At 49.1% G+C, this 14,064-nt stretch overlaps 1 protein-coding gene across 2 annotated transcripts in view; it reads left to right on the top strand.

Annotated features, from left to right (window-relative positions):
- Nucleotides 1-14,064, top strand: part of LOC137334001 (monoglyceride lipase-like) — a 61,290-nt gene that overhangs the window by 24,922 nt on the left and 22,304 nt on the right. For both annotated transcript variants that reach the window (XM_067998393.1, XM_067998392.1), the window contains one exon: nucleotides 2,627-2,763. In XM_067998393.1, coding sequence (XP_067854494.1) covers nucleotides 2,627-2,763 — 137 coding nt within the window. The remainder of the gene's footprint in view (nucleotides 1-2,626; nucleotides 2,764-14,064) is intronic.

Below are 14,064 nucleotides of genomic sequence, written 5' to 3'. Positions count from 1 at the left end.
GATGGGTGAAACTAGAACTGGGGGGCATAATCTTAGAATAAGGGGCTGCTCTTTCAAAACTGAGATGAGGAGAAACTTCTTCACTCAGAGGGTAGTAGGTCTGTGGAATTTGCTGCTCCAGGAAGCTGTGGAAGCTACATCATTAAATAAATTTAAAACCGAAATAGACAGTTTCCTAGAAGTAAAGGGAATTAGGGGTTACGGCGAGCGGGCAGGAAATTGGACATGAATTTAGATTTGAGGTTAGGATCAGATCAGCCATGATCTTATTGAATGGCGGAGCAGGCTCGAGGGGCCGATTGGCCTACTCCTGCTCCTATTTCTTATTTTCTTATGAATGTTAAAGTCGGGGGGGGGGGTCTCTTATGTTTTACAACAATGTCCGTTTCTATAGTGCTCCTCAAATGTAGGAAGGTGTCTCAAAGCCTGTAGACGTCAGGGAGATGAAACAGTAGACACTGAGCAGCTGGGCAAAAGGGAAAAACGGAGGCGGCTGGAGGCATGGACCAAAGACCCGGTCAACGAGGAAGAGTTTTGAGAAGGTTTTTATTAGCAGGGAGCAAAGTGGCAAGGCAAAGGGAACTGGGCAGGGAGATTCAAAGGGCAGGAGTGAAGTGGCTGAATGGGCAACCTCCCAGGGATGGGGCAGTGGGTCGAATCTATGTCTTACTGCAGTTATACAGGGCCTTGGTGAGACCACATCTGGAGTATTGAGTGCAGTTTTGGTCTCCTTATCTGAGGAAGGATGTCCTTGCCATGGAGGGAGTGCAATGAAGGTTTACCAGACTGATTCCTGGGATGGCAGGACTGACGTATGAGGAGAGACTGGGTCAACTAGGCCTATATTCACTAGAGTTTAGAAGAATGAGAGGTGATCTCATCGAAACATATAAGATTCTAACAGGACTAGACAGACTAGATGCAGGGAGGATGTTCCCGATGGCTGGGGAGTCCAGAACCAGGGGTCACAGTCTCAGGATATGGGGTACGCCATTTAGAACTGAGACGAGGAGAAATTTCTTCACTCAGAGGGTGATGAACCTGTGGAATTCTCTACCACAGAAGGCAGTGGAGGCCAAGTCATTAGATGTATTCAAGAAGGAGATCAATATATTTTTTAATGCTAAAGGGATCAAGGGATATGGGGAAAAAGCAGGAACAGGGTACTGAGTTAGACGATCAGCCATGATCATTTTGAATGGCGGAGCAGGTCCGAAGGGCCGAATGGCCTACTCTTGCTCCTATTTTCTATGTTTCTATGTTTTTCTCCCAGTTTTTTCCCCCTGCTCAAAGAGGCCCTGACACTTGCCGAGGTGTAGTTCTATAGGCATCAAGTGACCAGTACCCCTGTGTGAGCCCGGAAAGTGAGTGTTGGCGTTCTGCTTGATTGGGAGGGAGCCAAGCCCTCTCCTGTCCTCAACCCCAACGTCCACCGACACTCGCCTCCCATCAGGGGTCACTGGAGCAGGAATTCTGAACCTGGGATCCCCCTGTTCTTTTGGGGCTGGCTACCTCACCACAAGGGTGAAATGGCCCACTGAGGGAACCCAAATTCTTTTCAATTTTCTTTTGAAAGCAGCAGAATTCCGCAGTGACGCTAGCGATGGCATTACATTATGGGATGCCTCGTCCCACCCCTCCTCCGCTTACTGACCCAGGAGAGGCCCATTTCCATTTATAAAAAGCGTTTAAAAAAATTCCCCAAAAGGATTAGGCAAGAGCCACCGGGATTGTGTAGTGGGCATGAGTACAAGTGAGGTTAGCTTCTAAAATTAACTAGAATATCAGTTTGTAAAGGGATAGCACACCTGTGGCTCAGTGGGTTGCACTCTTGCCTCTGATGGCAGAAGGTTGCAGGTTCAAGTCCCATTCCAGAGACTTGAGCACAAAATCCAGGCTGACACTTCAGTGCAGTACTGAGGGAGTGCTGCACTGTTGCAGGTGTGGTATTTCAGATAAGACGTTAAACCGAGGCCCTGTCTGTCTTCTCAGGTGGATGCAAAATATCCCAAGACATTATTTCAACGAAAAGCAGGGAGTTCTCTCCAGTGTCCAGGCCTATGCTTATTGCTCAACCCACGTCACTAAAAAATAGATCATCTTGTCATTATCACGTTGCTATCTGTGGGACTTTGCTGTGTGCAAATTGGCTGCCGTGTCTCCTATATTACAACAGTGACTACACTTCACATGTATTTCATTGGCTGCAAAGTGCTTTGGGACATCCTGAGGTCATGAAAGGGGCTATATAAATGCCAGTCTTCCTTTCTTTATATTACAATAGTTTCCCATGCTTTGAAGTAATTAATCGTACATTAAACACTTTGAGACGTTTCTCAGAGATATGATGAGGCACTGTAATAAGTACAAATTTATCTCGCTGATGTCCGAACACTCACTCTTTCAGCGGGAGTCACTGATTAGTGATCAGGAGAGAAACCCTCGCTGATCATCACCTTCTGAACACAGGAGTGCAAAGGCCAATCACCAAGCCCCAACACTACCCCAGCTGAGAATAGTGAATGGAGCACCGTCCTGATCTGTACCTCTCACTGAGCCCTTGAGTGAGCTCTCCACCCAATTATTTAATGCCTCTAAACCATTCTTTCTTTTCCTCCATAAACAGTTGGCCATGGACAGAGTGAAGGGGAACGCCTGGTTGTTTCTGATTTCAGCGTATACGTCCGGGACTGTCTGCAGCACTTTGACATGATGACAAAAAGTCACCCACAACTAAAGATTTTTCTAGTTGCACATTCCATGGTAAGTGACCCATTGGAACAAAATGGAATTAATTTGTAGGTTATTCTATTTTATCACCATTTTTCTATATAGGGCATGAGGGTGGGTAAATAACCTTCTTGAAGGTCATTTCCAGTGCTCCATTAGCAGCCCTACTATGTCGCGCCCTCCACTCTTCAGACTCCCTCTGCTCGTTTCCCGCCCCCCTCCCTCCCTCGGCTCGTTTCTCCCCCCTCCATCCATCTGCATGTTTCTCCCCCCCCACACCCCGGTTTCCCTCCCTCTGCTTGTTTTCCCCGCCCTAACCCCAGTCTCCCTCCCTCTGCTCGTTCCTCCCTCCCTACTCCACCATCAGTGGCAGAGTCTTTTTAAAAAAAATTTTAATTCGTTCATGGGATGTGGGCGTCGCTCGACACCATCCAAGATAAAGCAGCCCGCTTGATTGGCACCCCATCCACCACCCTGAACATTCACTCCCTTCACCACCGGCACACTGTGGCTGCAGTGTATACCATCCACAGGATGCACTGCAGCATCTCGCCAAGGCTTCTTCGACAGAACCTCCCAAACCCACGACCTCTACCACCTAGAAGGACAAGAGCAGCAGGCACATGGGAACAACACCACCTGCACGTTCCCCTCCAAGTCACACACCATCCCGACTTGGAAATATATTGCCGTTCCTTCATCGTCGCTGGGTCAAAATCCTGGAACTCCCTTCCTAACAGCACTGTGGGAGAACCGTCACCACACGAACTGCAGCGGTTCAAGAAGGCGGCTCACCAACCACCTTCTCAAGGGCAATTGGGGATGGGCAATAAATGCTGGCCTCGCCAGCGATGCCCACATCCCATGAACGAATAAAAAAAAAACCCAAACTGAGCATCGGTGTGCAGGTTATTGGTGAGTAAGTGCCACTTGATAGCAATGTCGATGACACCTTCCATCACTTTGCTGATGATTGAGAGTAGACTGATTGGGCGGTAATTGGCCGGATTGGATTTGTCCTGCTTTTTGTGGACAGGACATACCTGGGCAATTTTCCACATTGTCGGGTAGATGCCAGTGTTGTAGCTGTCCTGGAACAGTTTGGCTAGAGGCGCAGCTAGTTCTGGAGCACAAGTCTTCAGCACTACAGCCGGGTTGTGGTCGGGGCCCAATGCCTTCGGTCTCCATAATCCTGCAGTCTGGAATTCTCTTTCCCGATCCCTTCCCCCCACCCCCCCCCCCAAAACCCTCCCCAGTAATTACCTGCTTGGATCTTGTTTTTGGTCATTTCCCCTAACTTCTCTTCTGCTTCCTGTTTGGGTGCCCGTCACTTCCCACTGCAAAGCACCTTGGGATGTTTCATTACATGGTCGATGCTGTATTAAAATCACATTCTTACTGTACTGTTAGGCGATGTGCAAGGGCCCCTCGTTTCCCCTTCCCCCCCCCCCTTTCCCCCAGGAACAACTCTTCTGTTTGATTTTCTTTTTCAGGGAGGGGCAGATGGGGAGTGGGGGTGTTAACAGACAACACTTGGTCTCTATTTGCCACCTTTGTCCAAATCCAAAACTCGGCAACGGGGCAAAACATACGCAGTACATGGGGAGAGATATTAATGAAGATTACTCAGTGAGCAGCAGAGCCACATGGATCAGAAAGGTAACAGGTTCAATCCTTGGTCTGTATCGAGTTAGCTGATCTCAGCCTGGGTGTGTCCAGGGTGACTGGGCGACAGCCTTGGCTCAGTTGGTTGCACCTTCACCCCTAAATTAGAAGGTCATGGGTTCAAGTCCCACTCCAGAGACTTGAGCATGTATCTTAGGCTAATACTACAGTACTGAGGGAATGCTGCACTGTCTCAGAGGTGGTGTCTTTCAGATGAGACATTAAACCAAGGCCCTCACTGCCCTCTCACGTGGATGCAAAAGATCTGTCACAAATAGGGTCAGGACCTCAAGAACCTCTATTATAAATACCTCCCTACTGACTGCTATCTCTGGTGAAATGGACTACAGTTCACTAGTCAGGGAGAGGGGCTTCGTGCCTTAGACTAAAGTATGGTTTACTACACCAATAAATAGATTTGTTTAAAGAATTTATTTAGTATCAAGTTTCCTCATATACACGAATCTTAGTTCAGCATAGATAGGCATAAGACAGAACAGTCTACAACAGCAATCTGGTCACATTTTTCAGCTTACCCTTAAACACATGATTGACTCATGGGTGACTGTGGTCAAACCTCTTTTGGAAGTAGGGCTTTTCTAAATCTGTCAATGTAGCTTTGGTCAGCTTCAAGAGGAAATGAGCAGAGGTCACCTTTTCACTACCCTATGAGTAGGTCAATTAACCCATTCATCACTCCCTCAGAATCACTCACATTCTCATCTGAACAAAAGAAATACAACACAGAATGCTGAGCTTGGAGATCACTGAAAGGCTCAGTTGGTAAAGTCAGCGTTTAACTCAACTGAACAGGAAGATTCCAGAATCAGTTACATGACAGATCCCAACGCACTATTTCGAAGAAGAGCGGAGGAGTTCTCCCCAGTGTCCTGGCCAGCATTTATCCCTTACCCAACATCTAAAATAAATTATCTGGTAGTTATCTCCTTGCTGTTTGTGGGATCTTGCTGTTCACAATTTGGCTGCCGCATTTCCTACATTACGACAGTGACTACACTTCAAAGGTGTTTCTTTGGCTGTAAAGTGCTTTGGGACGTCCTGAGGTTGTGAAAGGCGCTATATAAATGCAAGCTCTTTCTTCCTTCCTTTCTTTCTTTCTGTAATTTCTCTCAGTGCCCTGGGCAAGGGAAAATCAGCAGGGTTCCTGTTCCTGATTGCTGACCAGTGATCCAGCTGCGCCAACAGGGTGAGGATGGGCACAGACTGGACCCTGGGGTCCTCAGCCTGTCGACACTTGCTGTTCAGGCTCACAAGTGAATTCTCATATTTGCATGGCCGGTGATGAAACCTCATTGAATGTAGAAGGATTTTTTTTTAAAAAGTCGGACATTTTCGGGCTGATTCCATGATCCGATTGCTCTTGCCAAGGAGTGACACTCTTGTGAAGAATGTTGAACGGGAAAATCGCAAACTGGTCGTTACCCGACCGGTGATCCCAGCGAGTCCTGCCCCCTTGCCAAGAGCTCCTCGATCAGGGGACCAGCCCTCTGGCATCCACCGCTTTCACTTTAGAAATTTCCAGGCACACCATCGCAAACTGGACTGACTGTCCTGGCCCAGAACTGTGTGACTGCCAATCCTGCACCTCTCCCACAGTGTAGCGGGCGGACTTCACTAGGTGTCAACTGTGGCTCAGTGGAAGCACTCTCACCTCTGAGTCAGAAGATTGCGGGTTCAAGTCTCACTCCAGAGACTTAATCACCAAATCAGGCTGACATCCCAGTGCAGTACTGAGGGAGTGCTGCATTGTTGGAAGTGCCATCCTTCGGATGAGATGTTAAACAGAGGTCCTGTCTGCCTTCTCAGGTGGGTGTAAAGGATCCCATGGCTGCTATTGGAAGCAGAGAAGGGGCGATCCCCCATTATCCTGGCCAAGATTTATCCCTTAACCAATTATCTGGTCATTTATTTCCTTGCTGTTTGTGGGATCTTGCTATGTGCAAATTGGCTGCCAGGTTTCCTACATCAGTGACTTCACCTCAAAAGTACTTCATTGGCTGTAAAGTGCTTTGGGACATCTGGAGGCTATAGAAATGCAAGTATTTCTTTTTTATTCTCCCCTTTTGATAATGGACTGGACCATGGACTGCTCTGCAGTCAAGTATTTGGGGGTTACCACCTTTTGGGGGAGCTTGCCCAGTAAGTTAGAAGAACTGCTGCATTTGAAGTGGGCTGTGTGAATGGGCAAAGTGAAGGGCACGGGGAGAACAGGGGGGGATGGGGGTGAGTTAGCAACAGAGTGAGGCCCTGCTCTGTAGACTAGCGGAGCAACACACCGGCCAATACTGTTCCCCTCTACTCTCTTTCCTCTCCTGAAGTGTACCGTCCCACGGGTGCTGGTCGGTCACAAGCAAGTGGTCGCTCTTTATACGCACGAGCCTAGACATGAAGGGGGCAAAGTCACTAGTAGCGCAAAACGGGCTCGTAACAAATGGGCAGCCCGTTTGACATTACCCCCCCTTCCCCAACAATTGGAAAAGAAGGTGGGGCGCGGAGTAAAACAGGCAGCCGATTCGCTATGAGCCTGTTTCGCGCTACTGGCGTAAACCAATTTCACCCCACGGCTGTCCATGGGCTGCTGGACCGTGGGAACAGCACAGCCTATACAATCCTGTCATCACCTGAGCTCATTGGTCACTGGAAAGCGATCAGGAGCAGGAACCCTGGCTGATTTTTCTACCCTTTCCTCACACGCACCACCCCCCACCCCCAGGGGCAGAGTGGCCAAGTGTAACATCCTCAACCACAACCCCAGCCAAGACAAGCTAACTCGAGACGGACTAAAGATCAAACTTGCTCTGTGCAGCTCAGTATCACAACGGGCGATGCATTGCTCACTGAGCTAATGGGATGATATTTTATAAAGCAGAGCCATGCTGCAATGCATTCAGCCTTCTTAAAATACCTTGATTAATCGGTGCTCAGAGTGCTAAATAAGCCCATGTGTGTTCTGAAGCATTAATTACCATACATTCACACTAATTGCATATCTGAAAAGCAGTCTGGTACCGTTTTGTATCATTGAAATTATTGGTCAATCTGGTTTCCATGATTACTCCCTTATGTTAGAAGTGGCCGACCACCGATATTTGCGCTCGTACTCGAGAGTGTGCCCGTCAGTTACTGACAACCTTTTTTTGGTCAGTTGCAGCAAAGAAATTAACTCTGCATTCAATTAATGCTCAGTTCCCACAGGGAGCAGTCTCTTAATGATTAATTTATCTTCGAATTAACCTTCGGGCCACTGAAGACACAAGGTTCACACAAAATGAATGTGTTGCTTGGTGCTCAGCACTTAGACAGAAGGATGCCCCATTATAAATCGAAGCCCTTCACTTCATAAACTGTCCTAGAACAAAGATGACCACATAAGGAGTGGGTTTTCTTATCCATCGCAAAAACAAAATTATTGGCGCTTCTGATGGCCAAGTGGGAATTTGACCTGCCCAGTGTGAAACTGCGCCAACTAGCACAGGAGGATCCCAAGGTGTTACCTCTTTTCTGTGCCGGGTTAGCTGATCTCGGCCAAGGTAGCTGTAGCAGTGCTAGAATCGGCCTGAGTGCTGAGGAGGGGGCAAATCAGTCAGGGTTCTCACACCTTGACCTGTCCCCTCATTTGCAAATTTGTTCCTCTATATCCTTTCTACTAGTTGGTGGCCTATAGAATACACCCAGCAGTGTAATGGCACCTCTATCGTTTCTTAACTCTAACCAAATAGATTCTGTCCTTGACCCCTCCAGGACATCCTTTCTCTTCAGCACTGCAATATTCTCCTTAATCAATACTGTCACCCTCTCTCCTTTCTTTCCTGAACACCTTGTATCCAGGAATATTTAGTATCCAATCCTGCCCATTTTTGAGCCAGTTCTCTGTTATCGCCACAACATCATATTCCCATGTGGCTATTTGCACCTGCAGCTCACCAACCTTGTTTAACATGCTTCGTGTGTTTACACACATGCACTGCAAACCTATCTTAGACCTTCTTGTATTCTCTCTTAGTCTGATCCCACCTAATGCCATACTATTTCTTACTCTGGTGCTTTCTGTCTCTCCCAATCCTTTGTGCACCTTGTTTCTCCTTTCCAATGCCACATCCTGCTGCTCATCCCCCTGTCAAATTAGTTTAAACCCTCCCCCACAGCACTAGCAAATCTCCCTGCAAGGACATTGGTCCCAGCTCTGTTGAGGTGCAACCCGTCCGGCCTGTACAAGTCCCACCTCCCCCAGAAGTGGTCCCAATGTCCAGGAATCTAAAGCCCTCCCTCCTGCACCAACTCTCCAGCCATGCATTCATTTGCTCTATCCTCCTAATTAATCCGGAGATTTCTACTCTTAAGGTCCTGCTTATTAATCTCTTTCCTAACTCCCTAAAATCTTCCTGCAGGACCTCATCCCTTTTCCTAACTATGTCATTGATACTGATATGGACCACGACCTCTGGCTGTTCACCCTCCCCTTTCAAAATGTTCTGGAGTCACTCAGTGACATCCTTGATCATGGCACCAGGGAGGCAACATACCATCCTGGAATCATGTGTGCGGCCGCAGAAAAAGCCTGTCTGCTCCCCTAACTATAGAATCCCCTATCACTATTGCTCTCCTGACCTTTCTCCTCCCCCCCGTACAGCTGAGCCACCCATGGTGCTGTGGACTTGGCTTTGGCTGCACCCCCCAGAGGAACTGCAGTTGTACAGGGCCTTGGTGAGACCACATCTGGAGTATTGTGTGGAGTTTTCCTCTCCTTATCTGAGGAAGGATGTCCTTGCCATGGAGGGAATGCATTGAAGGTTTACCAGACTGATTCCTGGGATGGCAGGACTGACGTATGAGGAGAGATTGGGTCAACTAGTCTTATATTCACTGGAGTTTAGAAGAATGAGAGGTGATCTCATCGAAACATACAAAATTCTAAACAGGACTAGACAGATTAGATGCAGGGAGGACTTACCCGATGGCTGGGGAGTCCAGAACAGGGGTCACAGTCTCAGGATACGGGGTATGCCATTTAGAACCGAGATGAGGAGAAATTTCTTCTCTCGGAGGGTGGTGAACCTGTGGAATTCTATACCACAGAAGGCAGTGGAGGCCAAGTCATTAGATGTATTCAAGAAGGAGATAAATATATTTCTTAATGCTAAAGGGATCAAGGGATATGGGGAAAAAGCGGGAACAGGGTACTGAGTTAGACGATCAGCCATGATCATTTTGAATGGCCTACTCTTGCTCCTATTTTCTATGTTTCTATGAACCCACTCCCTCACCAGTATTCAGAACTGAATATCGGTTAGAGAGTGAGATGCACTCTACCTGCCTGGTCCTCCATGTCTGTCTGACGGTCACCCAGTCCCTCTTTGTCTGCATTCTCTTATGCTGCGGGCTGACCACCTCCTGAAACGTGCTATCCACGTAGCTCTCAGCCTCGCGGATACACTGTAGTGACGCCAGCCGCTGCTCAAGCTCCGAAACCTGGAGCTCGAGCTCCTCCAGCTGACGACACTTCCTGCATCCGTGGTTGTCCAGGACATGGGAATCGTCCTGGAGTTCCCATGTGGCACAAGATGTGCATTGCTCGGGTGTGAGCTGCCCTGTCATGCCTCTATTTATTAGATTGCTACTCAACTTAACAGAAATAAACTAAAGACTTACAATACAATTATTATTAATTTACTAATTTTTTTACTTACCCTGATTAACCTCCCCATTTTTAATTTCCCAGCTCTTAGTGTAAACCAATGCCCTGGTTTAGAGAAAAAAAAACTAATACTCACCAACCAATCAGTTACCTGCTGTCCTGTGGCGTCACTCTTTGGTTTTTGTTGTTGTTTTCAATCTTGGTCCTGCACCCCGCCCCGCTCTGCTCTGCTCTGCCCCGCCCGGCCCCGCTCCACCCCGTCCCGCTCTGCCCCGTCCCGCTCTGCCCCGTCCCGCTCCGCCCGGCCCCGCTCCACCCCGTCCCGCTCTGCCCCGTCCCGCTCCGCCCCGTCCCGCTCTGCCCCGTCCCGCTCTGCCCCGCCCCGCTCCGCCCCGTCCCGCTCCGCCCCGCCCCGCTCCGCCCCGTCCCGCTCCGCCCCGCTCCGCCCCGTCCCGCTCCGCCCCGTCCCGCTCCGCCCCGTCCCGCTCCGCCCCGTCCCGCTCTGCCCCGTCCCGCTCTGCCCCGTCCCGCTCCGCCTCCACCCCGCTCCGCCGCTGGTACCTCTGGTCTCGAGTCCTCATCCCCCGCTCTTTATGGGCTCGCTGCCGCTCTGTTGCCACTCAGGTCCACTCCGCTTCGCCTCCCCCCCACCATGTTCCCCCTCTTCCCTCCTTCCCTCCTTCCCCCCCACCCCTCACGTTCTCCCCCTCCTCTCCCTCTCCCTCTCCTCCCCTTCCCCCCCTGACCCCCTCACGTTCTCCCTCTCCTCTCCTCTCCCCGGGGATGAAATTTGGTCCCCGGACGGCAGTGAATCGACAGCCCGTTTTACACCCGCCTGATTATTGAAGTCATTGGAAGAGAGTGTCGGGCGAGGTGTGAAACGGGCTGTCGATTCGCTATCACCTGATTGTACGACTGCCCGAGATTACTTTCACTCCCAGTCTCTCATCCACAGTGCTCCCCAGTGCCATAAAACTCTTCCCTTCCTTTAGTTAAGAATGAGTCTCACCTGTTCCTTCGTCTTATGGTCAGGAATGTCCCTTCCTTCTTCCTTCCACGTTGTGGCATCAAGTAAAATACTTGTGCGCTCCTCCAGTAGCCCGACGGGTAAGTGCGACTGAGCCATGCAGCCCAGAGAGTGGCAGGTTCGAGCCCTGGTCTGATCCCGTCCCGGATCACCAACCAGTGTTGCACTGATGGTAAACATGAGTACGTAGATGTCGGGTGTGGTCAAGTAACCCGCTTGTTATCTACAATCACACATGAAGACTGACCACTGGGCCAAGGTACCGGAGAGAAGTCTACGGGCAGCTGCCATCTGTGCAACTGGAGCCCAGGGAGAGTCCGTGCCTTCAGGAGCAAATTGGGCAGAGGAAATAAAATATCCTATTCCTCCAATTGTGTTCCTAGGTACTGTTCCTTTAACAGGCAGATTCCAATCTATGGAGCCTATCTTCCTAATAGTGCTTTCACAGGGATAGCACGTTAAAAACCTCATGTCGCCATGTTTACTCAAACTTGCCAACTGCTATTTGTATTGAGAAGTGAGTGTGACGAAAATTAAAGCCCCGATTTTAAACCCTGGGACAAGGAACCGGGGAGTGTGGGGGCCGGAGCCCCCCGAGCATGAGGGATGGGAGACGGGAGATTTCAAACTCCCGGGCCTCGACACCGACTCCCGCCCGAAGCCGGCAGGGAATGAGGTCAACGCCGAAGGGCGGGAGTAGAGATTAGTGGGGGTGGCAGGCCATGGCTGGGGACCCACGGGAACGGTCCCCGGCAAGGTAAGTAAGGAATGAGATGGTGGGGGGGAGGGGGGAAAGACGGGAGCACGGGAAGCTGAAGGCACACTTGCTCCTGCTGGCACACAGGGAAACTTTTTTAACAAAAAATTAAAATCTGAAAAATTTTAAACATGTTAGTTCTTTTTCTCCCCGTCTATTCTTCGTGGTAAATGAAACGCCCAACGTGGAATTGAAATGTACTGACCAGCATATCCCAGGTGCCATCTCTGGTCCATGCTCAGTTAGCTGATCTCAACCAAGGTTACAGCAGGTGTGCAATGACTAACCTCAGCAATCCTGGGATAGGGTGGTCAGTAATATCAGCCAGGGTTCCCACTCTTGATTACTCCCTATGACTCCTACACGGGCGTTAGGTGGAGAGAGGGTTGGGCTCAGCTGTGGACGTCCCTCCTCCCTCCCACCGTGGAATAGCCCATCAGCGCTCACCGTCTAGGCTCACACATAGAAATGCCACTTGGGTGACCAACCAGAGGGCAGGTTTGGCCAATGAAACCGTGCCCCAGTGTGAGCCGGCGCCTTCACACGCGAGGAGGAGGGCAGAAGAAAATTGGGTTCAGGAGACGGGCAGGAATAGGGCGGGGGGGCGGGTGGCACGGGTACAGGGGAAGAGGGAGTGCTGAGCAGAGTCTGTTTGCAACCAGGGCAAATGGAAAGGCTGGGGACAAACCAATCCTGATTATCATCACTCATCTCCTAGTACTGGTTACAGTGGTTTTTACACAGTCTGTTCATGTAGAATCATACAGAACAGAAGGAGGCCGTTCAGCCCATCGTGCCTGTGCCAGCTCTTCGAAAGTGCTATCCGCATTAATCCAAATACCCAATATAAGTACAAGTATTTATCCAATTCCTTTTTGAAAGTTACTATTGAATTTGCTTTCACTGCCCTTTCATGTAGTGCATTCCAGATCATAACAACTCTTATAATTATACTAACATATCATCTCTCTGGTTGTTGAATGCATGTGGTGTTGGTGTGAGGGGAGGTAAAGAAATTATGCTAGAAAGGTTAAACACAAAATCCAGCGTGAATTGCTCACACAAAATGGCTGATATTCACAGCGCACTGCACACAGTCAAAGAAATACCTTCAAACAGCCACGTAAAGTCATAGGAATTTTGCAGCATAGAATCATAGAAAGTTAAGGCACAGAAGGAGGCCATTCAGCCCATCATGCTTGTGCCAAATCTCCAACAGAGCTATTCACATTAATCCAAATACCCAGCCCCTTCCTTATACCCACTGAAATTTTTATTTTACAAATATTCATCTGCTTTCTTTTTAAAAACTATAATGGATTCTGCTTCCATCGCCTAACAGCCCTCTGTGTAAGGAACATTTCTCCTTGCCTGCCTCCTTTGTTCTTTCGATGCTGATCGTAAATTTATGTCCTCTAGTTGCCAATTCACCAAACAGTGGAAATAGTCTTTCCCGATTTACCTTATCAGAACCTTTGTGCATCACACACAGAGCTAATAGCTTCACTGTTACATTTTCCACTGGAACCTGAGATTAGAGCCTCCCAGTGAGACCAGTTCATTAAAGGTAAATTGCAATGAGACAATTTCAGGCAGCGCCTGTGAATGAACTGCCAGCGTGTGACAGTCTAACACTCTCCCCCTGAGGCTCTTTAATTCAGATCCAAATATAGATTTATGCCTCGACTCTGTTAATCCTCAGAAAATTGATGCTTAATTTTTGTGCATTTGTGCATTCTGCTGATAGGGTGAGATGAAGAGGGGTGGCAGGAGACTCATGTGGAGCATAAACACTGGCATAGACCTGTTAGGTCAAATGGCCTGTTTCTGTGCTGTAAATTCTATGTAATTCCATGTAATTCTTAAAGGGGAAAGGAGCTTGGCACCGCCTTGGGGGAGAGAAGGAGCCGAATGAAGGTCAAATTCCTTCTGCCAACAATTTTAAGAAAGATTTGTATTTATAGCGTGCCTTTCCGGTCCCCTCGCACATTTCACAAAGTGTTTGATGCGCAGCGGATTACTTTGGAGTGCAGCGACTGTTTGGTATGTAGGCAGAAACTGCAACCTTGTTGTGCACAGCAGGATCCCACCAGCACCATGTTGTGCACAGCAGGATCCCACCAGCATGTGTTGTGCACAACAGGATCCCACCAGCACCATGTTGTGCACAGCAGGATCCCACCAGCATGTGTTGTGCACAACAGGATCCCAACAACAGCGACGGAGACC

This window comes from Heptranchias perlo, chromosome 17 (assembly GCF_035084215.1).
Source record: "Heptranchias perlo isolate sHepPer1 chromosome 17, sHepPer1.hap1, whole genome shotgun sequence".
NCBI classification, from domain to species: domain Eukaryota; kingdom Metazoa; phylum Chordata; class Chondrichthyes; order Hexanchiformes; family Hexanchidae; genus Heptranchias; species Heptranchias perlo.
This window is presented reverse-complemented; position numbering and strand designations above follow the sequence as displayed.